The sequence below is a fragment of the Lithobates pipiens genome, unplaced genomic scaffold (assembly GCF_037356315.1).
Source record: "Lithobates pipiens isolate NorthernLeopardFrog02 unplaced genomic scaffold, aLitPip1_a1.2 Scaffold_23, whole genome shotgun sequence".
Classification (NCBI taxonomy): Eukaryota; Metazoa; Chordata; class Amphibia; order Anura; family Ranidae; genus Lithobates; species Lithobates pipiens.
Genome location: NW_027507785.1, coordinates 37,351,991 through 37,379,087, shown reverse-complemented (window position 1 = coordinate 37,379,087; position 27,097 = coordinate 37,351,991). Strand labels below are relative to the sequence as shown.

Below are 27,097 nucleotides of genomic sequence, written 5' to 3'. Positions count from 1 at the left end.
TATAATTTAGTAAGCTGTACAAGAGTGGAAGGGATGGGAGTTAGTCGGCCATTTACTGTGACTATAAAATTGTGTAAGAAAAAAAAAGAGTGGTTTAATGCTGAACACTAAGCAAGCAGCTGCATTAAATGCCATGGAATATCTAATTCTGTTTGGTTAGTTTTGTGATCTAGGCACGGTTGCAGACCGTATAACCAGATCTTGGCCTCCACTGCAACAGCAGCGTAACACTCTGCCGATTGCACAATGAAGAAGCAGCGAGCTGACGGGTCATCCCTCTACTCCCTCGCCCTCGTTCTACATGGTCACTTTTAGCACTGCAACTGAGAACTAATTGGCTACTAGAGTTAGACCTCCCTCTTGAACTTCTAAATGGAAGTTTGGATGACCTCCTTACCCCGCAGCTTTCTGGGACACATCAGAGGTCCCGAAAGACTGCGGTACCAAACCCCCCCCATATCTGCCACATTTGCCACCTTTCTTTGGGGTGTGTGGGGGGGGGGGGGGTTGACTGGGTACCTGGTCTTGACAGATTTCCACTTGGCGATCTAAACTGGAAGCTCATTCCAGTCCCCCCTTCCCCTGCAGTCTTCTGTGACACATCACATGTCCCAGAAGTCTACAGGACCATTCATAAAGTGCAGTGCGGCATGTTCACTCCCTTATTAGAAATGACAGTTTTTTTAAGGAGATTTTCTTGTTTTCTGCTTGGAATTTAGATTTAGGCTTCATTCACAGATTGCGCTGCATGTTTGCGCACTGTGTGAGAGTGAACAAATGGGCTGCCCTAACACAGAACACATCATCATGCAAAGTTACGTGCGTTAAAGGATAAGTTCACCTTTTGGAACAGGTTACATGTTCCACCAGTCTTTAGGTTGGCACATGTAACCTGTTCCAGTATCTGCAGCTTCTCTGGCCTCACCCCTCCTCCCCGTGACGGTAATCTTTCTCCTGCTGTCACAATTTGAAAACCGTGCTACCGTGTGTGGCTCCGCCCACATGGGCCCATCGTTCATTCAGTTTCCTGTAAATGAATAGACTACAAGTACAGGTACAACCATATGCAGCTGACTGCTTGTATTTCTTAAAGAGCTATGAGAGTGCTAGTGAGCACCCCCCCCCCCCCCCATAGATCATTGACCTTCCAGGTCTCAAGTACCTGCCTGCCTGTACTGGAAATACGACTGACCGATATCCTGAGTCTGCAGGAGCTTGATGTTACACCCCCGATCTGCTGATTGAGGGTGCAATGCTCTGCAGGCTCCTTAGAGAATAAAATAAAAGCAAATGCACTTTTTTTTTTCCTGCATAAAAATGTGGATTGATTATTTTTTATTCAAAATATGAACGTAGCCTTTAACGGCTTTGTATAAACTTAGCCTAAAGTTTGCCTGTCCTGAAAGAGAGGTGGGGGTTGCCATTACTTCTAAAAAAAAAAAAAAAAAGAAAAAAAAATTACATTGCTGTTTTGCTGACCCTCTTAAATCAATACTTTTAGTCGCTTGTCACTATGACTATCAGGAAAAAATTCAAAAATCCTTATCGGTATCTTTTCACTTGTTGCAGGTCACCGACTCAAAGTATTGAAGGCAGAGGTTTGGCTTGACAGCCTAAATTTTGGAAATGTTAGCCTCCATGTTTTTTTTTTTTTTTTTTTTTTTTTTTTTTACTGTTTTCATGTAAATTTTCAGCACTTAACCAGCTCAAAAAGATTTTAGATTTTTTTTTTTTTTTTTTTTTTTTTTTTTTTGGAGTGGAGCAAAAATAACTCTTCTTTCTTCTTCTTTCTTCTTCTTTCTTTCTTTCTTCTTCTTTCTTTCTTTCTTCTTCTTTCTTTCTTTCTTTCTTTCTTTCTTTCTTTCTTTCTTTCTTTCTTTCTTCTTCTTTCTTTCTGCTTCCTTCTTTCTTTCTGCTTCTTCTTCTTCTTCTTTCTTCTTCTTTCTTCTTCTTTCTTCTTTGCTAGTGTAAGCTGTCGGCTCGTACCTCATACAGGCAGTTACACAATGACAGGAACACTCAACAAACTAATTAGAGAGCTCAACAGCCTCCTGGTACTTAATTGAGAACTACAAGCCATCAGCCGCAAAGGCAGTCGGTATTTGTAGTTCATTCATTCACAGAACTCTGCGAATGAATGAAGCCACACTCCTTCTTTTTTTTTTTTTTTTTTTTTTATGGTGGTAGCGGGTGTGTGGAGACTATCTCTGGCCTGCTGTCACAGGGGGGTGGGGGATTGGGTAAGCAACTACATGTAAAATGGGTGGCACATGTTCCCAAAGGTGGACTTTTCTTTATAGCTTAGTTTGGATAGAGTAGGGAAGGGTTCGACCCTCTGCCATGTTTTTATTGCTGTCTGTGTTCCCAATGGGACAGTTGATCCTTTGTATTTTTGCTGGGGACCTTTGTCACTGAGAAAGGAGATTATACATTTTTAGAATTTTTACCAGGACAGCTGTCTAAGGCCCCCGATGGGGTCCGTCTGTCTGTTTTTTTCAGACCACCCATTGTTCTCTATGGAGTGACAGATGTTAACGGACATGTGTCCACTGGCATCAGATCTGATAAAATTTGCTAAAAAAAGAGGTGGATGGGGATACGTTCACCAACCGTCCAGCAAATCAGCTGACCATCAGATGGAAACGGACATACAATCCGTTTCCATCCAAACGCCCCATAGAAGAGAGCGGGCTGTATCTGTATCTGCTCTGCATAACAGATTGGACATGGACCCGTCATCCGCTTGCTGAACGGAGAGTTCCCCCGCTGAACAGGCAATCCGATTGGATGTACCCATTCCATGTGAAAGGGGCCTGAGATGGGAATTCCCCTCACTGTTAGCGATGTTCTCTCATTTCTTGTTGCTTCTCCAGGACAAGAACTGAATGGAAATTTCTTCAGCAGGACTGGTCAACCTGATGGGGGGTTATAACCGTTCCCTGCTCTATTTAAAATGTTTTTATTTTATTTTTTAAAAAAGCTTTGTCCGTGCATAAATGTTAATAATCATTCTTGTTATGGGTGTGTGTATTTACTGTGTTACTAATACCATGCAAGGCTGTATTAAAAAAATAAATAAAAAATTTTTTTTTCGGGAACAACGGAAGTCATTTAAGTTGTCTCTAATGATTATCCAATGCTCTGATGGCTTCTGTTTACTGTACAAATCCTATATTCATTCATGCTGGATATTACTTCAACTGAGAGTTGCGCATCTCATACAATGAAGGCTCTTGTTTATGTTCGCTTTCCCTTGTCCATTTACAAGAAGCCTTGCACAGTATTGTTTTATACACGGGCGCTTTTAACCCCTTCTTTGGGCAAGAGTTGGGATTTTTTAGGTGCCAAATAACTAGGGTCACAACATATGATAAAACTTTTTAATTTGATACATGTCAAAACACATTGGATCATTTCCAATTTAGGTTATAATTGCTCGTCATGTTGCGGCCATCCCGACATGTTTCACCATTTAAACGGCTTCCTCAGGAGATGTATGCTGCCACACCAATTTTCAAATTTGGTTATACAGGCACTGAGCCAAAGAGATTATTCCTCAAATAGAGGGAGAGGAGTCCAAACTAAGCATAAGAAGAAGAAAAGGATTATCCATCCATAATGTCCACAAAGAAGGGACCTGCAGATTGATTAGCTGCAGGAGGAACAAATAGGACTAATACCCCATGTAGCTTTAGTTGTGCTTCAAAGCCTCCATAGAAGTCTATGGCAAAGCTCTCTTGAAGCCCCACCAACACCTCAATGTAAGCCTCATGGAAGCCCCACAGAAGCTCCAAGCAAAAGCAAGGTGTAAACAGGACTGTAAGCAAACCATTTTATGACTATGACTGGCATTCAGAGAGCTGATGCAAAGCCTGTCCGAAGCCTTGTTTTGAAGCAAGTGTAAACTAGCCCTTAGGCTTAATGTACACGGGACATTTTAAAACCTCCCCTGAATGATTTATATTGACAGATGGTAAAAGACCGTTTTGCCACGTTTACATGCCAAGTTTAGCCGCATTTTGCGTTTAGGAGTGTTTTTAGAACTTTTTAAAATTTTATTTTTTCAAATAGTCAACAGTGTAACTCCATTTCCGTGTTTAAACGCGTTTACAAGCTGTTACAGGCATTTGGCGCTTCAAGTGCCTCAGGACATCCGTCCTGAACGCATTTTTATTGGTTTCCAAAAAAAAAAAGCTTCTAAATTCAACTGCCTAGGAAGGGCTATAGCGCTAAAAATAGCGCCTGTAAAGCGCCTCTCCTGTTACTCCAGTGTGAAAGCCCGTGTGCTTTCACACTGGAGCGGTGCGCTGGCAGGATGCTAAAAAGTCCTGCAAGCAGCATCTTTGAGGCGCTTTAAGAGAGCGGTGTATATACATTAAAGCACCCTTGCCCAGTCAAATCAATGGGCAGAGCGGCGTTTTGAACCCTTTTCCGGCTGATAGCGCGCGGGGGGCAGGGGGGGGGGGGGGGTTTAAAAACGCTTCTAAAAATGGCAGCTCTTTACCACCAACATCCCAGTGTGAAAGGGCTCTAAACGACCCTGTGTACCTGTACTGATACCGTAGAGTTCAGGGGCAGCTGAAAAAAAAAGCCCAACTGCTCCTAAACGTCCGTTTACCAGCAGCAGCAGTGTACATGGGGCCTAAGTGTATGGGAGACAGAACGCTCAGCCACAGTGCCACAAAAAGAGCAATATCCGGCATGAATGAAGATCGGATTGGTTCAGCAAACAGCAGCCATCCAAGTAAAGGATACTTGCTATAGAGGTAAGGTAAATGACTTGGGCTGTTCCCAAAATCCATTTTTCCTGGAGTTCTGCTTTAACTGGACAGCTCCAGAAAGCTATTGCTGGCTGCAAATGTAAAGTAAGTCTATGAAAAAAAAAAAAAAGGAAATGTAAAAAATGAAAGCCTTAATTTGGTAATTGACCTATTAAAAATGTAAAACGGAACCATAGAAGTTGCCTTTAGAAACGTGAGCCAGCTTGTTGCAGTTCAGAGTCCGAGAGAATAGGGCTTACCTATGCGGGGAGAGGAGAAGGCAAATACACTCATGTACACTTAATTTTCCCATTTTATCCATCTCCTATTCATGTATAGCATATACTACTCCACCTGTTCATTCTTTCTTTCGTTCATTCATTCATTTCCTGTGCCATGGGTCGTTGCTTGTTCATTTTTGTTCAATTTTAAGTTCCAACTCCGATCTTATCCCCTACAGTGGGGCTGTGCATGCACTACAAGGGTTAATGGCTTGTTTTGTGTCTAGGGGAGAGGAGAAACCATTTTATTTACCAGATACTCTGCTCTCCCCGGGAAGGCGCCGCCCATGCCTGCCCCCCCCAGCTCCAGTGGTGGACTGTCCCTCGACATCTTCACGTCGAGTGCAGTGCAATAGACCGTGCTCTGGTCTTGATGACGTCAGGACCCTTTACCGCTGGCATGTAGGGATGCAGACATTGCAGGGAGGAGCGGAGGATCAGGTAAGTAAATCTTTAAATTTTTCCCCTTAGACATAAATTCATTAACCCTTGCAATTTGGGCACAGCCCCACTGCAAGGGTTAATTTTTTTTTATTTGTTTGGCATTGGGCTAAGAGTGACTATGTACACTAGCTATGTCCTGTGAGGAAGGACATGTAGTGATACGTCTGTCTTAGCATGTCATGTGCCTCCATGCCCTACCACGATCTTCCAGCTGATGGGTATATGTGGCACACAGTTGGTGAAAGAATCCTTTCCTTTCAAAAGGGAACGGTCATCCACCGGTTGCTATAAAGATCTCCACTCATAGAAATCCCTTTTTTCTTCACTTTTAATTTTTTTTATTTTTTATTTTTTTTGGCCCTTTTGTTGCATATGATATAGTAAAGGGTGATGGCGTTTGCTTTTATTTTAATTTGAGGACTTTTGAGCTGGTAAAAACAAATGTACAATTTTTTTTGTTTTGTGTGTTTTTTTTTTTTTTTTTTTTTAACATTTTCAGAAAAAGAATCTAGAATTTCAGACTTTTAACTGGTGCTTTTTCCCTTTCTTGACACTTCTTTCAGCAAGTGCACCTGTATTAAACCAAGGCAGGAAAGGAGCAGGGTCTAACATTGAGCACCGCATTATCTTACCAGTTGTATTACACGGTAGGTTGCATCAGGAAGGACGAGGCAAGACCATAATAGAACAAAATAACAAGATATTGACCTTTTAGGCCAGATTCGTTGCGGAGAGCAAGAGCAGCAGTTCCCTATAGAAGGATAAGTGATTGTAAAGTTTTTTTTTTTTTTTTTTTTTTTTTTTTTTTTTTTAAATAAAAATTTTATACTTGCCTGCTCCGTGCAGCGGATTTGCACAGAGCAGCCCAAATCCTCCTCCTCTTCTTGGGTCCCTCCTCTATCCTCCTGGCCTGGCCCCTCCCTCCTGTTCAGTCCCCCCCCCCCACAGCAAGCAGCTTGCTATGGGGGGCACCCGAGCTGAGCCACAACTCTGTGTTTAGACATGGAGCCGTGACTCGGCCCCATGCCCTTTCTGTCCCCATTGGCTTACTTTGAATGACAGCAGCGGGAGCCAGTGGCGCCGCTGCTGCATCTCAGCCAATCAAGAGTGATAGTCCCAGAATGGCCTAAGGCACCCGTGGACATCCCTGAATAGAGATGGGGCTCAGGTAAGTATTAGGGAGGCTGAAGAGGTGGGGGGAGGGCTACTACACACAAATGCTTTAAGATAAAAAAAAAACCTTCAGACTTTACAACCCCTTTAAGGCTCGGTTCACACTGCTGCAACCTGAAAGTCACATGTTTTACAGTGTTACTTTACCAGGCGACTTCCACGGGACTTTGAAGCAACTTCAGGGAATGCCTATGTAATCTTCCTGTAATGTTTGATCCAAATCACATCAATTAAGATGAGGATCCGACTTGGAGGCAACTTTCATTAAAGTCTATGGACACAAGTCATATAGAGGTCGCCTTGAAGTAGTACAGGAACCTTTTTCTAAAGTCGGAGCAACATCCGTAATGCTCATCAAGATGGGTCTCATTGACTAACATGGGATTTCACATGTCACACGACTCACAAGTCAGATCCCAAGTAGGGGCAGTGTGAACTGAGCCTTATGGCCAAAGGTCTTAAAGGACCAAAGGACATGTGGCCAAAGGGACACCTGACCATCCAACATATATGAGCTTGTTTGACATTCCAATATAAATCCATAGGCATTAGTGTGGAGTTACTCTCTTTGTGGCTTTAGTCCTTGTTCACACCAGTACAACTTGTCATATGTTTTGACAGGTCAAATCGCATGACAAGTCACAGCCTAATTTTAAAAGAAGTCTCACAATTTCAAAGCTGGATTCAGTGTGAATCAGGGCTTAAAGTGTATGTTCACCTTCTCAGAAAAAATTAAAAGGTGAACCTACACCCTTTCTGCATCAAAGCTGGTGGAGCTGTCTAGGGTTTGGAAATGCCCGCTCTTCCCCTTCTTTTGGTAGAATTTCTGGCTTCTAGGATGGGTCACAGTGATTTGATTGGTTAGCGCAGCCGCATGACTGCTTTGACCATTTGGAATTGCACAGCTGTATCCTGGAAGCCCTACAGAAGATGACTGAAGATTTCAGATCCCTGGGCCACTCCACCAGCTGCGTGGGCACTGATAGCTTTGATGGGGGGAGAGTGCAGGCCAGTTCAGCGCCTAGACTCTTCTATTAGGAAGCCATGCTGTTGTCATAGATGTATGTAGTTTAGCACTGTCCTGCTGAAATATGAAAGGTCTTCCCTGAAAAAAATAAGTCCTCTGGATGGGAGCATATGCTGCTCTATAACTTGGATATATCTTTTGGCACTGATGGTGCCTTTCCAGATGTGGAAGCTACCCATTTTATACGCCCAACTGTACCCCCCACCCCAATACCATCAGAAATACTTTTAAACTGAGCGCTGTCTACAAGCTGGATGGTCCATCCCTTCTGTAGTCTGGAGAAGGCGACACCCATGGTGGCCAAAAAGAATGGCAATTTTTGTTTAGTCTGTCCATAGAACAGTTTTCCACTTTGCAGCAGACCATTTTAAATGAGCTTTGACCTAGAGAAGACGGCAGTGTTTCTGGATCATTTTCAGATATGGCTTCTTTGCATGAAGTATTCCTGAGCCTATGCAATGATGTCCATCAAAGAATCATGCCCGTTTTTAATGCAGCACCATCTGTGGGCCCAGAAATCACCAGCATCCAATATTGCATTTCAGCCTTGTCCCTTGCACACACAGATTTTTCCAGATTTTCAGAGTCTTTTGGCTATTGTGCCATAGCTCATCACCCACAGGGTTATATACAGGGAGGGGGTGGGGAGGATATAGTGTGTTTTTTTTTTTTTTGTTTTTGTTTCTGACAAAGTGAACGAACCCTCAAGTCTCCTTTCTTCTGGGAAGACATTACACAAAGTTTTGGAGTGTTACTGGGAATTAATGAGGTCAGGTACAGATGTTTGAGAAGACCTGGTTCCAGTTCACCCTAAAAGGTGTTTAGTAGGGTTGAGGTCAGGACTCGCATTCTTTTACAGCAAACCAGGTAATAGGCATTGGTGGTTTGGAGCTTGGGCACAGTCATACTGTATAAGAAAAGGACCTTCCACCGAACTGTTGCCACAAGGTTGGGAAAGGTACAATTGTCCAAGGCTAGGTTCACATATATGGAGATGCAGGAGTGAGTGCAAATCGCACGTATTCCTACAGTCACACACAAAACGTGGTGCTTTGAAGAAAAAATGGAGGGTGCCATTAACTTTTTTAATGGCTCCTAAAAATGCATTGCGGTTTTGGTCACAAGGAATTCGTATGGTGCAAAACTCCATGCGATTTCCTCGCAGCTGCATTTTTCTTCAAATTATTTTATTGAGAGAACAGGTACAAAGAATGCGGTCACAGGTTAAGCTTTTCAAAAAGAAAGGAGGCTGCACAATGTCGCATCAAAGCAACAGGGGCGCATCCCCAGAGGTGAAAGTAGGTGATGACAAAGCCAGTCAGTATACAATATAACCACAACATGTCTTGAATTGGCAAAGACAATTACTGATGCCCAACAAAGTCATACGGTTACAAGGCGTAAGGACGCAGGACCTGATTATTCTAAGTATGTCGCCAGAGCCATAAGTTATGCAGTGGTGTGAAAGAGGGACAATTGCAAGGCATGATTAGTACGAGAAAAAGGTTAGGTTGTAGACCACCTTCTACACGTCGAGTTCTGCGCAAGATTTGGCTGATGTTACCTTGGTTAATATTCAGGGGAGCGGGCAACCAAAGATGGGGGAAGCCCATAGGTGTAAAGAGCGAGGAAAGAGGGGGGAAAAAAGAAGCCATGGAACTGAGGAGGAGGAGGAAAAGCTAGGAAAGAAGTCGTAGGAGAGCAATAATGACAAAGCCCCGGGGGGAGGAGTAAACAAGGAGGCCCAGTGACAAGCTTCTAAGACATGTGCCAGGTGTAAGTCAAGGGGACTGCAACGTTTCATCAAAGTCAGCTGGTGGATAGTGGTCCACCGATGGTTTCCACAGTTGCTAGTACTTACTCACCCTATCCAATAGGACTGCCATAACCTTGGCGTGTATCATGGCCCTGGTAATTCTGTTTTTGGTTTCTGTGATATTGAGATGGGTTTGCAGCTGCATTTTTAATGAGGTGCAGGAAACAAATGAGTGGGCTGCCATGCTTACACGGATGTGGCACGAAGAACCGCATATATATGAACCTAGTCTTTGATGCAGCATTAACAGTACCCTTCATTGAACATATGTGGAGAAGTGTCCACAAACTATTGTCTTTTATAGTGTTTTTTTTTTTTGAGGATTTCTTTTTATGAACTTGGGGCGATCAAAAGATGTCCAAAAAAATTACGGGTTCTCTTTTGTAAATTTACAGTGGTGTGTGGCCTTGTTTTTCACATGTAATATTTAAGTTGATTACACCAGTCTACCCTCCCCCATATGTTCTGCATAATTCCAGTAACTCATCTCGGTGAGGTTAGTGTCCTCTCACAGGTTCCATTCCTGCGGTCTCTTCTCCCCCATAGTTATGTTTCCAATTACTGTTGTGGGATCTGTGGTCACGTAAAAATGGAGGATTCCACGCAAATCTCACATTTAATTAGCTTTTAGAGCGATGAATAATTTCCAAGCTGGTGGTTTACCAGTAAACACTCTCTCCAGTATGTAGAGTAGCAATTGTAGTGTCTGGGAAACCGTATGAGTTATACATATTTTAGGTAGCTGCACTTAAATTGTTTAAAGCAAACCTGTCATTACTAGAGCAATATTAACCCCTTCACATCCCGCTTCAGCCCCGGAAGATTTTACCCCCTTCCCGACCAGAGCACTTTTTGCAATGCGGCACTGTGTCGCTTTAACTGACAGTTGTGCGACGTTGCACCCAAACAAAATTGACGTCCTTTTTTTTTCCCCACAAATAGAGCTTTCTTTTGGTGGTATTTGATCACCTCTGCGGTTTTTATCTTTTGTGCTATAAACAAAAAAAGTCAATTTTGAAAAAAATGCATTTTTTTTACTTTTTGCTATAATAAATATACCCCAAAAATATATATTAAAAAAATTATTTTTCCTCAGTTTAGGCCGATCTGTATTCTTCTACATATTTTTGGCAAAAAAAAACGCACTAAGCGTATATTGATTGGTTTGCCCAAAAAGTTATAGCATCTACAAAATAGGGGATAGTTTTATGGCACATTTATTATAATTTTATTTATTATTATTTTTTTTTTATCAGGACTGTGACATTATGGTGGACACATTGAACAATTTAGACACGTTGTAACCACTGGCATTAATACTGTGATCAATGCTATAGAAAATGTGTTGATTACTGTAAAAATGTCACTGGCAGTGAAGGGGTTAACACTAGGGGCGATCAAGGGGTTAATGTGTTCCCTAGTTTGTGTTCTAACTGAAGGGGGGAGGGGACTGTGCAGAGGAGGACAGATCGCTGTTCATACTCTGTATGAACAGACGATCTGTCTGTTCTTCCCTCAGAGAGGTGGTTCTCCATGTGTCAGCGGCGATCGCGGGAGCCCGGCGGTGATCGGGCACTCGCATCGGCTCGGGGGGTGAGCGGGCGGCGTGAGTGCGCCCCCTAGTGGCCACAGGGCAAAGCGACGTGGCATAAAGTCGTTTCGCCTAGCCGTGCCATTCTGCCGCAGTACAACTGTGGAGGCTGGTCGGCGAGTGGTTAAAAAAAAACGCAGCCTGTCCCCCTGATGACATCTTCTGTGAGGAAACGCGTGGGGTGGGGCCTACGTGAGTGACGTCATCACGCACGCGGCATTGATGGCTGGGTCTAAATCTGCTAGCCCATAGGAATGCCAAATTTAGGGTTTATGCTTCGATGCCTAGAGGCTCTTTTTTTGCGTGCGCTCTACTTTTTTCTTTCATTCATAACCCCCAGCTCTGCTTATCATTCCCCCCCCCATTAATAACCCCCAGCTCTGCTGATTCTCCCGCTCAGTAGTAACCCCCATCTCTGTTGATCCCTCACTCAATAGTAACTCCCCTCTGCTAATCATCTGGTTTACTGATCCTCCTCTCTATGGTCCCTGCTCACTTCCTGCTATATAGATCCCACACTTCTCACCACGTGTAATATCTGCTCGTTTCTGCTGCTCCGGCCCCCCAGCTCTGCTGATCCTCTGCCGCCCAGTTCTCTCTCTCCTGCTCACTGTGTGCTATAACTTTCCCAATGTTGCATACCACATGTGCCATCTGCTAGTTGCTATGCTATAGTCTGGACCCCGCTCATTGCTTCTTGCTGCTCCACACTACACACCAGATGTGACGTCTGCACCAGACACTTCCAGAATATATATACTCTGCTGCTGACATCTTTCTGGTTCGCTTGCTGTTTTCCCAGTACATCCTGGGATATCCATTACCTCCAATACCACCAAAACAAAGAGAAGCAAAAGCTGAAAAATGAAGCCCTTTAAAAGCTTCAGGTGCTTGAAGTGAGCTATGCCATAGACTTCTATGGAGGCTTTGGAGACGCTTTGCTGCACCAAGAAAGAGACATGGGGTATCATATTATATTCTTATTTATTTATTTTTTAAAGAAAAGCAAACACCACGTGTGAACAAGGACTGTAGGGTAACCCTTTTATTTAATGACAGGGGCTTTGATTAGCATTCAGAGCGTTTTGAAAAAGCGTGTCCAATGCCAATTTTAGAAGCAATCGTAAACGAGCCCCCACAAAACCAAACTAAAATGTTCTATTAAAATGGAGTACTTTTAGAATTATGATAAATGCTGAAACCACAGTGTCTTTCATTTGTTAAACACATGCTGTGCCAAGGCACACAGGTCTGCATTGTATCATTTGAAAACGACAGTGCAGAATTCTGGATTTAGGCACACAATGGTGATGTCCCTTTGCAGATGCAGGAGAGTTCCCGAAAAATTAAGCCTAGCAGTGGAGACTTGTGGCTCCTCTTTCAGGAGATAATGCTGATATCCCCCCTTTTTTTATTTATTTTTTTATACATTTTGAGGTTTGCAGCACTCAGACACCCAGTTACTCTCCTTGTCCCACAGCACTTCACACATAGTAACCATAAATATATAATGTTCTCCAAATCTTACACAGTACAGTCTATTGTATGTGAAATGCATGATATCTTTTCACTCTAAATTCCAATTAAAGGGATCCCCCCCGCAAGCCAATATTATCATGATCCCTAAATTGGACACGCTGCCTTAAAGTCCACCTACAGGTACAAAAAAAATACCCTTAAAGTGGAGTTTTAATATTAGGACACTTATGCCCCGTACACACGATCGGAAATTCCACCAGCAAAAGTCCGATGTGAGCTTTTGGTCGGAAATTCCAACCGACTGTGTGTATGCTCCATCAGACTTTTGCTGACAGAATTCCCGCCAGCAAAAGAGTGAGAGCAGGTTCTCAATTTTTCGGCCGGAAAAAAATTCAGATCGCCTGTACCAATTCCGATGCGTAAAATTCCTACGCATGCTCGGAAACAATTCGACGCATGCTCTGAAGCTTTGAACTTCATTTTCTCGGCTCGTCGTAGTGTTGTAAGTCACTGCGTTCTTGACGGTCGAAAGTTCAGAGAACTTTTGTGTGACCGTGTGTATGCAAGCCAAGCTTGAGCGCGAATTCCGTTGGAAAAAACATCCAAGATTTTTCCAATGGAAATTACTCTTGTGTGTACGGGGCATTACATATCCAGGGATCCCATGATGTCCGCACCCCAGCCGATTTTCGGGTGCTGCCGCCATTCTTGGTAAGGGAAATGGGCAGTGAAGCCTTTTCTGGTTTTCGGCTTAACTAGTTTAACTGTGCTTTCTAACTTGCCCAGTGGTGGAGGAAGGAGGTGGGGGGCTGAACTTCCGAGGGACGACGGTCTCCCAGAACTGGGAATGGGTACCTGAAAGCTGCCAAATGTGGCACCCGGGGGGGCAGGGAGCAGATAACCGGAGCTTCCACTTATGGTTGGAACTCCGCTTTAAGTAGGGGCCTCCCCACACTACAAGAGTTAATGACCTGTAAGTCGGGGGGCGGGGTAGGCGGGTTGTGGAAGATGCTGTTGTGTTAAGATGTTTCCTATCTTCACGCTTCAGCAGACCCCCTTGATCTTGTCAGGCTTTTCTCCCCTGAGGCCTCCTCTCTAAGCCACGGTCTCAAGCTCCGGCCCCTCCAGATCTTGGCTTTTAACCAATTGAAAAAAATAGCTGGGAGGAGATTTTTATTTATTTATTTTTCTTCTCCCCCACAAAAAAGTTTGAGGAATATCGAGTACAAAGTATGTGATGAATAAAAAAGGGCCATAACATACAATAGTAAAGGTAATTAAATTACCTGCATAAAAGAAATGTTCCCATAAGAGATGGTCAGTACATCCTCTCAGGAGCATTTACAATGTGTCGTGCAAGGCACATTCAGGTTAAAAATATGGGTATAAATAATAATCACCAAGATAACATTAGGGTCCCTAATGAAGAATCTAAGCAGAAAAAAAGGTAAGGGGGGGAGATTTTCCTTAAAGCGGAGTTCCGCCTGGGTTAAAAAAAAAATGAAGTCAGCAGCTACAAATACTGCAGCTGTCGACTTTTAAATATATGGACACTTGCCTATTCTGGGAGACGCACGCGATGTCGGCACCTGAAGCCGACCCGTCCCTCGGCTCTGGGTGCAGGCGCCAGCTTCCTTACTAAGGGAAACGGGCAGTGAAGCTTTACGGCTTCACTGCCTGTTTCCTACTGCACATGCGTGAGTAACGCTGCGCTTTCTGAATGGTCCCTGCTGTCTTTTGGGACCTGTGTGTCTCCCAGAAGGGGAGAAGCATGATGGGGGGGGGGGGGGGGGAGGGCGGAGGAGGGGCCGGACATTGCATAGTTCACTGCACAAGATTGTGCTGATATTTCCCCAGAAGTTGCAGCAGATACTTGGATTTGACAGGTGGGGGGGGAATTCGATCTACGGAAGTTCCATTTTGCGGTGGAGCTCCGTTTTAAGCTATTGCCTTTCTGTAATTGGGAGGTACTAATAATAGAGTCCTTGTTTGATTTGAGGATCAGGATCATAATAGTAGTGGCAAGTGGGAATCAAATTAAAGCAGTATTAAATCCAAAAGCAAATTATTATATTGCAGCTTACTAATTCTTTGGGGTGGCTGCATTCACTTTCTTTTTAGACTGACTTTTTTATTTTCACCTGGTGATCCTGCCAGTAAGTCTGCTGTTTTTTAACAGAACAAGCAGATGTAGCAGTTAGAGAATTGAGATAAACCATTGGTCACTGACCAGGATGCTTACATTGATCAGATTTTATGTATTCAAAACAGGATAGACGACATGGAACTTTTTAGGCGCTTAATTGAATAATAACACAAACATATTTTTTTTCTTAAGTGTTTTATTTACTCAAACATAATTTGGCTAAAAACATTTTTACAACCATAATATTGGCTAGTCCTCGAATACAGGGAACATTATTTTTTACTGCGGTTATATTTCCGACATGTTTCACCATTTTGGCTTCTTCAAGGAAAAGGCTGATGGACTTAATGATAAACAAAAATGAAATCGGGGTGAAACGTTGTACACTATATATACATATTTTTTACATACTCCATTAACATATACAGTGGATATAAAAAGTCTACACACCCCTGTTAAAATGTCAGGTTTCTGTGATGTAAAAAAAATTACACAGAGAAATAATTTTAGAACTTTTTCAACATTTTTTATGTGACCTATAAACTGTACAACTCAGTTGACCAACAAACAGATCTTTTAGGTGGTGGGAAATGAAATAAAAAAATAAAATCTGGTTGCATAAGTGTGCACACCCTTAAACTAATACTTTGTTGAAGCACCTTTTGATTTTATTACAGCACTCTGTCTTCTTGGGTATGAGTACCAGCATGGTACATCTTGACTTGGCAATATTTCCCCACTCTTCTTTGCAAAAACACTCCAAATCTGTCAGATTGTGAGGGCATCTCCTGTGTACAGCCCTCTTCAGATCACCCCACAGATTTTCAGTTGGATTCAGGTCTGGGTTCTGGTTGGGCCATTCCAAAACTTTAATTTTCTGGTAAAGCCATTCCTTTGTTGATTTGGATGTATGCTTTGGGTCGTTGTCATGTTGAAACATGAAGTTCCTCTTCATGTTCAGTTTTTTAGCAGAAACCTGAAGGTTTTGTGCCAATATTGACTGGTATTTGGAACTGTTCATAATTCCCTCTACCTTGACTAAGAAGGTCCCTGTTCCAGCTGAAGAAAAACGGCCCCAAAGCATGATGCTGCCACCACCATGCTTCACGGTGGGTATGGTGTTCTTTTGGTGATGTGCAGTGTTTTTGCGCCAAACTTATGTTTTGGAATTGTGGCCAAAAAGTTCAACCTTGGTTTCATTGGACCATAACACATTTCCCCTACATGCTTTTGGGGGACTTCAGATGCGTGTTTGCTAAATTTAGCCGGGTTTGGATGTTTTTCTTGGTAAGAAAAGGCTACAGGAGATTGTCGTGTGTACCACACAGCCAGTACTTGCCAGATATTCCTGCAGCTCCTTTAATGTTGCTGTAGGCCTTTTGGCAGCTTCTCTGACCAGTTTTCTTCTTGTCTTTTCATCAATTTTGGAGGGACGTCCAGTTCTTGGTAATGTCACTGTTGTGCCATATTTTCTCCACTTGGTGATGACTGTCTTAGCTGTGTTCCATCATATATCTAATGCCTTAGAAAAAAAAATGTTTACCCTTCTGCTGACTGATACCTTTTAACAATGAGATCCCTCTGATGCTTTGGAAGCTCTCTGCGGACCGTGGCTTTTGCTGTAGGATGCGACTAAGAAAATGTCAGGAAAGACCTACTAGAACAGCTGAACTTTACTTGGGGTTAATCAAAGGCACTTTAAATGATGGCAGGTGTGTACTGACTTTGACTTAACACGAGTTTGAATATTATTGCTTACTGTATTTGCTGGCGTATAAGACTACCTTTTACACTTAAAAAAAATGCCCAAAAATCGGGGGTCATCTTATACGCCGGGTATACAGGTATACAATGCTGCCCGATGGATGTCAGCCCCCAAATGTCTGCTAATACTGTATGTGGCTTCAGCTGCAAACAGTATACGCTGTTGAGCCTGGCTTTTAGGAAAAAACTCAAGACCTTCCTCTTTTAGCAGATGATCAAAGCTCGCCACAGCGCCTAGAGGCGATTCAGTTCGCATTGTGCGCTATACAAATATTTCATTCATTCATTCAATCCCAGCGAGCGATGTATTCTATTAATGAATACAGAGCCTGCTTGGATTGGAGTAACAACCTCTGCCAATCCGAGCAGGCTACATAGAGTAGCCTGCTCGGATTGGCTTTGAGAGAGAGAGAGAGAGGCAAGGGCTGATGATGCTACAGCCTCTGCCAATCCAAGCAGGCGTTGTATTCATTAAAATAATACACCGCTCACCATACTTCCCTGGGTAAATCCATTCACTGATCTCCTACTACTATACATCCTGCTATTTGCCTTTGAGGTCCCAGGCACCCAAGAGGGACAGGTAAATCTGGGACATATGACAGGGGGGTTATTAAATGCATTTTGGTGGACAATTCCCATAGAATGTAACCCAAAAGTGGTATAGGTTTGGTTAGTGAAAAATTCTACTTTCCAGAGTTGTGGCATTCAATAGATCTCTGTTTGTGTTATTATTGTTTGATTTACTTTATGACATAACACAGCATGGCAGATGAGTAGTTGGCATTCTTGCTTTGTTTTTTTTAATCGTTCTAATGTTTTTTTAAAATGGTGTTGCCTCAGAAGGGGGGTAGTCTTATACTGCGAGTATTGCCCAAAACCTATGTTTTCACTTGAAAAATAGGGGGTCGTCTTATACGCCGGCAAATACGGTAATTCTGAACACAGCTACATCCCCAGTAGTAAGAGGGTGTGAACACTTATGCAACCACATTATTTTTTCTAAAAGGTTTGTTGTTCAATTGAGTTGTACAGTTTATCAGTCACATTAAAGGTGGGAAAAGTTTTGAAATGATTTATCTTTGTAATTTTTTTTTTTTTTTTCATCACAGAAAACTGACATTTTAACAGGGGTGTAGAGACTTTTTATATCCACTGTATATGAAATAAGAGCAATAACTGCACCCATCGAGCACGCAATAGTTCCTACATATGACTTCATTCTGTTGTGGCGATTTTTACCTACCTCACTTATACGCTTAATGATACATAACATAAGTGATTAAAACCTTTTATCTTTACATGAATCAACCAATGCGGTTGCAGCTATAACCCATGAAATCAATAAGGAATGATAATGGTGCTAAAATACAAAGGTCAAATTTCTTTATACAGAAAAAAAAACGTTTGAATAATCGGATATTACCAAATATAACACAGCGATGTTACAAAGATAGTTGATGCAAAAAGGAGATATGGTTACAATTGACATACACGTGCTATCAAGGTATTAAGACAAATCCTAGGATAGAAAGAGTTGGAGAGAAGAAAAGAGGCACAAGATAATACAGATACATTACATAGACAGCTCTTACGTGACCATACTTCATCTACACCGTGAGCCTAAGAGAGCGAGCATCCCTGCCAGCTTTGGTTTTTATGTTCCCTCTCTACCCATCCCTACCAATCAAATCCCCGAACCACTTTCATTGGTTCAGAAGTAGCTTTGAATCCTGATTGGATGAAATTCAAGTCTAGTTAGTCATCATGCTTCTCACATAAGCATTAGACTCTCTTTGGCACGTCTCTGTCTGAAACATGATTTACCTTCTTTAAGTCTTTCTCTTGATTTAAAACAGTCAGCCCTCTTTGATCTTAGCATAAATTAGAATTTCAAGGACCTGTGATCAGGTGGAGACACAATGTCTGCTCCTCACCCTAAGGACAATAGTGTAACTTATTAATATGCAGACAAGAGACCAAAAGACGTTGGCCTTTTGAGATACAAAAAACAGTAACTAGGCCCACCTTTCATGATTAAACCCCAAGAACATTAAAGTGGTTGTAAACCCTTACAATACACTTTGACCTACAGGTAAGCCTAGATTAAGGCTTACCTGTAGGTCCAAGAAATATCTCCTAAACCTACACGGTTTAGGAGATATTTGCAGAAAGACAGGCACCGCTGTCTACGGCGCATGCGCCGTAGACAGCGGCGCGCAGGCGCACTGAGCGCGCCTCGGTCAACGACGATATGCCGCGAGTGGGATATATATATAGAGATATAGATATATAGATATATATATATATATATATATATATATATCTATATATATATATATATATAGATAGATAGATATATATATAGATATATAGATATATATATATATATATATATATATATATATATATATATATATATATATATATATATCTCTATCTATATATTATAAAATAAAATCTGGGCAGGGTAATTTAATTAGAAAGAACGGTTCCCTTGAAGCTTCTTGATATACTGTAAGTGCTCATGCACACGGACGTTTTAAAAAAACTGGCTGCAAAGCTAGCTCCAACGCCTGGAAAAATCGGCGTTAAAAAACGCGATTTTTACAGCGTTTTGCATTGGCGTTTTTGCGTGTTTTTTAGCGCTATTTTTTAGCGTTTTTTAAAGAAACATCTCTTGGCTATAGCACTCAGAAAACAAAGAAAATATGTTACGCGTTTATGCGCGTTTTTCTGCGATTTGCGTTTTTACAGCTCTAGCTCGGAACGCACTGCTCCTGGGTTTTTTTTTTTTACAGCTTAAAAACGCCTATGCCATTTGCAGCTCAAAAACGCCTAGGTGGGCATGAAGCCATAGACTAACATGGATAGGCGTTTTTAAGCTGCAAAAAACGCTCAAAAAAGCGGCTGTAAAAACGTCCGTGTGCATGAGGCCTAAGGCCGGGTTCACACTGCTGCGGGTGGAGATCCGGATGTGATTCGCACAGCAAATCACATCCGATCTCCGTAGCGATGCGAGTTCAGCCATACAGCTAGTATGGCTGAATTCGCATCGGTCCCGCAGCAAACTCGCACGGGACCCTTTTTTTGGTCCGCAACAGAATCGGATCGCATGGGGGTTCACACCATGCGATCCGATTCCTGTGCGAGTCGGCAGATCGCACTGCGATATGCGGACGGATCTGGGGGTGTCATTAACATATCATTGATACTCCCAGCCGTCCGCATAGGGCAGTGTGAACTGCCGGCGGGAGTAATGCGATGCGGGAAAACGCCGCGGATTCGCGGCGTTCCCGCATCGCAGCGGTGTGAACCCGGCCTAAATATAAATTTCCACATCAATACCTTCAAGTTGTACAAGGCAGTGAGACAAACACTGGATTACCGAAGATGAGTCTCCCCACAGACAGATTTGTGTCATCCTTCAATTAAGCACCTAAAAAGTCAAGTATCTTCTATCCTGAGAATTTTTTGAAAATGTGGGATGTTGGTGCTCTAAGTATTGTCCACAAAACCTACCAAATTTTTATTTATGTATACCATTTATCCCAAAAGGGGGAAAGAAAAAACGGCTATAACTGCTTTTAAAGTGTTAGCTGGAGTTTGGCTTTAATTGTATCTAAATCTACTAGTACATCTAACACTCAGAATAACAATGCTGCTGTCCAAGGGGGCCCAAGTTTCTCCTTCATCCAGAGTGGAGGCACATTAATACAGGAGGTGTTACTGGCCAGATCACTGGGTGAAAACGGGGAAGAGTGTAAAAAAAAGAAATTATAAAAAAAAAAAAAAAAATTGAGTCTAATAGATGGAATTTTGATTGAAGATATCTGATTTATTTCATTTATAGTAGGTTGTTCTGTGTGAAACACCATGTTGGAAAGGAATATGTATTTGTTATAATTTTTATACGTTTTTGTGGGATGTAAAAGAGAAAGTGACGCTTCAGAGATTTATGTATATATTTTTAAGTTGGGTTTGATTTCTGTCTGTCTAACAAATAACTGGTAGCTAAAGGTATAGATCAGGGATCTGCAATTAGCGGACTTCCAGCTGTTGCAGAACTACAAGTCCCATGAGGCATAGCAATACTGACAGCCACAAGCATGACACCCAGAGGCAGAGGCATGATGGGACGTGTAGTTTTGCAACAGCTGGCGGTCCGCTAATTGCATATCCCTGGTATAGGGGTTTGGGTCTACGGAGATCGGAAGGTATTCGTAGTGTTTCGGATTTATTTTCTGTATAGCAGCTAAGTGGTTGACACTTCCTCCCGGCAGCACTAGGGTCATCGGTTCAAATCCCAACCACGGCACTACCTGCCTGGAGTTTACATGTTCTCCCTGTACATGTATGGGTTCCCTCCCACACCGCAAAGACTTGCTGGTAGGTTAATTGGTTCCTGTCCAAATTGGCCCTAGTATGTATATGTATGAATGCAAGTTAGGGACTTTAGATTGTAAGCTCTTGTGAAGCGCTAAATTGACAGTGCTGTAGAAGTACCAATTGTAAATAAATATTTAATATACCCTGGTTTTACTATATTGCTCTGTGTTCTCTGATTGTTACCTCTTCAATTCTCGCTTGCAGGTAAAACTAGGCCCATGGCTTCCACCACCACAGTGAGCTCCAGGGATGTCCCACTCAGCTCTATCCTTCAGGTCAGTCACCCGTCTCAGCACCACCAGCTTCAGAGCTCGCAGTCCTCACGTACTGTGCTGCAGCACGTCACCCAGTCCCAGAGTGCAGCACAGGCGTCTGTTGTGGTAAAATCCATCCCCACATCCTCCAGCGGGGCCATCACTCACCTCATGCAGCAGGTATGTACTCGCACAACAGGGCGGATCATACTGGTGCCTTTTTTTTTTTTTTTGTGAAACTTCTTTGAGAGAGAACCCTTCAGGTGATCTGTACACATTGATTGGATTTTATTCAGATTTATTGCCAATCCTTACCAGATTCCTACTTGTAGATAGTTGTGTAGGCCTTGTCTGCTCTGTATTAAACTGACTAAGTTGCAGGGCCGGTTTTCTATATGATTAGTTGATCAGGCTTAGTGTCATATGGATAGCTGCAGATCCCATTTTAGCACCGTGGCTTAGCGGTAAGCAGCAAGCAGTGGGGGTCCCTGGTTCGAATGGTCAGGACACCATCTGCATGGCATTTGCATCTTGTTCCTGCATTTGCATGAGTTTCCTCCTATACTCCAAAGACATGCTGGTATGTAATCAGCCTCTGTGTAAATTAGCTCTAGTATTTATGTGCATGTGAGAGAGGAATCCCAGGATTGTAAGCGCCTTAAAGTGGCGTTGCCACCAAAAAGAAAAAAAAAAATCACTTAAAATTCATAAGAAAATGAAAAAAAAAAAAAATTGGAAACATTTTTTTTTTACTCACATCTAAATGCCTGTTGCTAGGGAGTCCCTCGTATTCTGCCTCCTTCAGTGCCCGGGCTGGTGACATCACTTCCCCTCGGCGCCGCACAGTCATCTTGGACCTATCACGTGTCCCAGATGACTGTGCGGCGTATCACGCCGCTCGCGCATGCGCAGTGGGTGCCCGGCTGTGGCTTCACAGCCGGGTGCCCACAGTTAGAATGCCGGCGCCGCGAGCGGAGCGGGGAACGAAGGGGGGCTTTGTTCCCCTGCATCGCTGGACCCTGGGACAGGTAAGTGTCCGATTATTAAGTCAGCAGCTGCAGCATTCTCTGCATTAAAGTGGAACTTCACCCAAAAGGGCAAGTTCTGCTTGTTTGCGTCCCCCCCCCCTTCTCTCCACTTCCACATTTTGGCAGTTTTTGGGGGAAGTGGGTACTTTGTTTTTACAGGTACCAGCTTTCCAATTCTGGTCAAATTGCTGCACAGTGCACGCGCAGTAGGAAACAGGCTGTGAAGCCGCAATGAATCACTACTAGTTTCCCTGAATGCACCTGCCTGCACCTCGGGTGAGGACATCGCCGGATCCCTGGACAGGCAAATGCCCTTATATTAAAATTCAGCAGCTACTGTATTTGTAGCTGCTGACTTTCAATTTTTTGGGGGGATACTGGAGCTCCTCTCTAAGCTAAAAAAAACCTTTTAGGTGCAGCTCCCCCTAAATATATACCTGAGCCCTGATCTCAATCCATCAATGTGCAGGAGAGCAGCAGCAACTTCTTGTCTGTGTGTCTTCCCCCCCCCCCCTCGCCCTTTGTCTTTCCCCCCCCCCCCCCTCGCCCTTTGTCTTTCCCCCCCCCCCCCCCGCCCTTTCTTTTTCCTCCCCTCGCCCTTTCTTTTTCCTCCCCTCGCCCTTTCTTTTTCCTCCCCTCGCCCTTTCTTTTTCCTCCCCTCGCCCTTTCTCTTCCCCCCCTCCACCCTTTCTCTCCCCCCCCCCTCCACCCTTTCTCTCCCCCCCCCCTCCGCCCTTTGTCTTTCCCCCCCCCTCCGCCCTTTGTCTTTCCCCCCCCTCCGCCCTTTGTCTTTCCCCCCCCTCCGCCCTTTGTCTTTCCCCCCCCCTCCGCCCTTTGTCTTTCCCCCCCCCCTCCGCCCTTTGTCTTCCCCCCCTCCGCCCTTTGTCTTCCCCCCCCTCCGCCCTTTGTCTTCCCCCCCCTCCGCCCTTTGTCTTCCCCCCCCCTCCGCCCTTTGTCTTCCCCCCCTCCTCCGCCCTTTGTCTTCCCCCCCCCTCCTCCCTTTGTCTTCCCCCCCTCCGCCCTTTGTCTTCCCCCTCCGCCCTTTGTCTTCCCCCCCCCCCCTCCGCCCTTTGTCTTCCCCCCCTCCGCCCTTTGTCTTCCCCCCCCCCCCTCCGCCCTTTGTCTTTCCCCCCCCTCCGCCCTTTGTCTTTCCCCCCCCTCCGCCCTTTGTCTTTCCCCCCCCCCCCTCCGCCCTTTGTCTTCCCCCCCCCCCTCCGCCCTTTGTCTTCCCCCCCCCTCCGCCCTTTGTCTTTCCCCCCCCTCCGCCCTTTGTCTTTCCCCCCCCCTCCGCCCTTTGTCTTTCCCCCCCCTCCGCCCTTTGTCTTTCCCCCCCCTCCGCCCTTTGTCTTTCCCCCCCCTCCGCCCTTTGTCTTTCCCCCCCCTCCGCCCTTTGTCTTTCCCCCCCCTCCGCCCTTTGTCTTTCCCCCCCCTCCGCCCTTTGTCTTTCCCCCCCCTCCGCCCTTTGTCTTTCCCCCCTCCGCCCTTTGTCTTTCCCCCCTCCGCCCTTTGTCTTCCCCCCCTCCGCCCTTTGTCTTCCCCCCCTCCGCCCTTTGTCTTCCCCCCCTCCGCCCTTTGTCTTCCCCCCTCCGCCCTTTGTCTTCCCCCCCTCCGCCCTTTTTCTTTCCCCCCCCCCTCCGCCCTTTGTCTTCCCCCCCCCTCCGCCCTTTGTCTTTCCCCCCTCCGCCCTTTGTCTTTCCCCCCTCCGCCCTTTGTCTTTCCCCCCTCCGCCCTTTGTCTTTCCCCCCTCCGCCCTTTGTCTTCCCCCCCTCCGCCCTTTGTCTTCCCCCCCCTCCGCCCTTTGTCTTCCCCCCCTCCGCCCTTTGTCTTCCCCCCCTCCGCCCTTTGTCTTCCCCCCCCTCCGCCCTTTGTCTTCCCCCCTCCGCCCTTTGTCTTCCCCCCCCTCCGCCCTTTGTCTTCCCCCCCTCCGCCCTTTGTCTTCCCCCCCCTCCGCCCTTTGTCTTCCCCCCCCCTCCGCCCTTTGTCTTCCCCCCCCTCCGCCCTTTGTCTTCCCCCCCTCCGCCCTTTGTCTTCCCCCCCTCCGCCCTTTGTCTTCCCCCCCTCCGCCCTTTGTCTTCCCCCCCTCCGCCCTTTGTCTTCCCCCCCCTCCGCCCTTTGTCTTCCCCCCCCTCCGCCCTTTGTCTTCCCCCCCCTCCGCCCTTTGTCTTCCCCCCCTCCGCCCTTTGTCTTCCCCCCCTCCGCCCTTTGTCTTCCCCCCCCTCCGCCCTTTGTCTTCCCCCCCTCCGCCCTTTGTCTTCCCCCCTCCGCCCTTTGTCTTCCCCCCCCCCCCTCCACCCTTTGTCTTCCCCCCCCCTCCGCCCTTTGTCTTCCACCCCCCCCCCCTCCGCCCTTTGTCTTCCCCCCCCCTCCGCCCTTTGTCTTCCCCCCCCCCCTCCGCCCTTCCCCCCCCCCCTCCGCCCTTTGTCTTCCCCCCCCTCCGCCCTTTGTCTTCCCCCCCTCCGCCCTTTGTCTTTCCCCCCCTCCGCCCTTTGTCTTTCCCCCCCTCCGCCCTTTGTCTTTCCCCCCCTCCGCCCTTTGTCTTTCCCCCCCTCCGCCCTTTGTCTTTCCCCCCCTCCGCCCTTTGTCTTTCCCCCCCTCCGCCCTTTGTCTTTCCCCCCCTCCGCCCTTTGTCTTCCCCCCCCCCTCCGCCCTTTGTCTTCCACCCCCCTCCGCCCTTTGTCTTCCACCCCCCTCCGCCCTTTGTCTTCCCCCCCCCCTCCGCCCTTCCCCCCCCCCCCTCCGCCCTTCCCCCCCCCCCTCCGCCCTTCCCCCCCCCTCCGCCCTTCCCCCCCCCCTCCGCCCTTCCCCCCCCCCCCTCCGCCCTTCCCCCCCCCCCCTCCGCCCTTTGTCTTTCCCCCCCCTCCGCCCTTCCCCCCCCCCCCCCCTCCGCCCTTTGTCTTTCCCCCCCCTCCGCCCTTCCCCCCCCCCCCCTCCGCCCTTTGTCTTTCCCCCCCCTCCGCCCTTTGTCTTTCCCCCCCCCTCCGCCCTTTGTCTCCCCCCCCCCCTCCGCCCTTTGTCTTTCCCCCCCCTCCGCCCTTTGTCTTTCCCCCCCCTCCGCCCTTTGTCTTCCCCCCCCTCCGCCCTTTGTCTTCCCCCCCTCCGCCCTTTGTCTTCCCCCCCCCCCTCCGCCCTTTGTCTTCCCCCCCCCCTCCGCCCTTTGTCTTCCCCCCCTCCGCCCTTTGTCTTTCCCCCCCCCCCTCCGCCCTTTGTCTTTCCCCCCCCTCCGCCCTTTGTCTTTCCCCCCCCTCCGCCCTTTGTCTTTCCCCCCCCTCCGCCCTTTCTCCTCCCCCCCCTCCGCCCTTTCTCCTCCCCCCCTCGCCCTTTCTCCTCCCCCCCCTCGCCCTTTCTCCTCCCCCCCTCGCCCTTTCTCTCCCCCCCCTCGCCCTTTCTCTCCCCCCCCCTCGCCCTTTCTCTCCCCCCCCTCGTCCTTTCTCCTCCCCCCCCCTCGTCCTTTCTCCTCCCCCCCCTCGTCCTTTCTCCTCCCCCCCCTCGCCCTTTCTCCTCCCCCCCTCGCCCTTTCTCTACCCCCCCCCTCGCCCTTTCTCTACCCCCCCCCTCGCCCTTTCTCTACCCCCCCCCCCCCCCTCGCCCTTTCTCTACCCCCCCCCTCGCCCTTTCTCTCCCCCCCTCGCCCTTTCCCTCCCCCCCCCCCTCGCCCTTTCTCTCCCCCTCCCCCCCCTCGCCCTTTCTCTCCTCCCCCCCCTCGCCCTTTCTCTCCTCCCCCTCGCCCTTTCTCTCCCCCCCCCCCCCTCGCCCTTTCTCTCCCCCCCCCCCTCGCCCTTTCTCTCCCCCCCCCCCTCGCCCTTTCTCTCCCCCCCCCCTCGCCCTTTCTCTCCCCCCCCCTCGCCCTTTGTCTCCTCCCCCCCCCTCGCCCTTTCCCCCCCTCGCCCTTTCTCTCCCCCCCCCCCTCGCCCTTTCTCTCCCCCCCCCCTCGCCCTTTCTCTCCCCCCCCCCCCCTCGCCCTTTCTCTCCCCCCCCCCTCGCCCTTTCTCTCCCCCCCCCCCTCGCCCTTTCTCTCCCCCCCCCCTCGCCCTTTCTCTCCCCCCCCCCCCTCGCCCTTTCTCTCCCCCCCCCCCCCTCGCCCTTTCTCTCCCCCCCCCCCCCTCGCCCTTTCTCTCCCCCCCCCCCCCCTCGCCCTTTCTCTCCCCCCCCCCCCTCGCCCTTTCTCTCCCCCCCCCCCTCGCCCTTTCTCTCCCCCCCCCTCGCCCTTTCTCTCCCCCCCCTCGCCCTTTCTCTCCCCCCCCCCTCGCCCTCCCCCCCCCCCCTCGCCCTCCCCCCCCCCCCTCGCCCTTTCTCCCCCCCCCTCGCCCTCTCTCTCTCTCTCTCTCTCTCTCTCTCTCTCTCTCTCTCTCTCTCTCTCTCTCTTTCCCCTCTCTCTCTCTCTCTCTCTTTCCCCTCTCTCTCTCTCTCTCTCTCTCTCTCTCTCTCTCTCTCCCTCCCCTCTCTCTCTCCCTCCCCTCTCTCTCTCCCTCCCCTCTCTCTCTCCCTCCCCTCTCTTCCTCGCTCCCCCTCTTCCTCGCTCCCCCTCTTCCTCGCTCCCCCTCTTCCTCGCTCCCCCTCTTCCTCGCTCCCCCTCTTCCTCGCTCCCCCTCTTCCTCTCTCTCTCTCTCTCTCTCTCTCGCTCCCTCCCACCCCCCCTCGCTCTTCCCCCCCACCCCCCCTCGCTCTTTCTCTCTCTCTACTTTGTCTCGCTCTCTCTGTCGCTCGCTCTCTGTAGCATGTAACAGCCAGTTGCAGTGGTCACATATTTGGCTGATCATTCCTGCTTCTTGGCATCTGAACTTTGAAGTGGCACCAGGGCTAGAAGGAGAGGGTTAATCGGTTGACCATATCGGGCAGTAAGCTTCTCCTTTTTATTTATTCTTCTACAGACTTGTAAAATGGAGAACATTTGCTTTTTTTTTTTTCTTTTTCATGTATTATGTACATAGACTACTTTTTTGTTTAC

General features: G+C 47.0%; 1 protein-coding gene across 1 annotated transcript in view; it reads left to right on the top strand.

Moving 5' to 3' along the window:
• The window catches only part of EMSY (EMSY transcriptional repressor, BRCA2 interacting), a gene marked incomplete in the record, with an annotated part of 97,812 nt that overhangs the window by 47,439 nt on the left and 23,276 nt on the right, over positions 1–27,097 (top strand). The window contains 1 exon segment of the mRNA XM_077451430.1: positions 21,075–21,304. Within this exon segment, the coding sequence (XP_077307556.1) occupies positions 21,075–21,304 (230 nt within the window).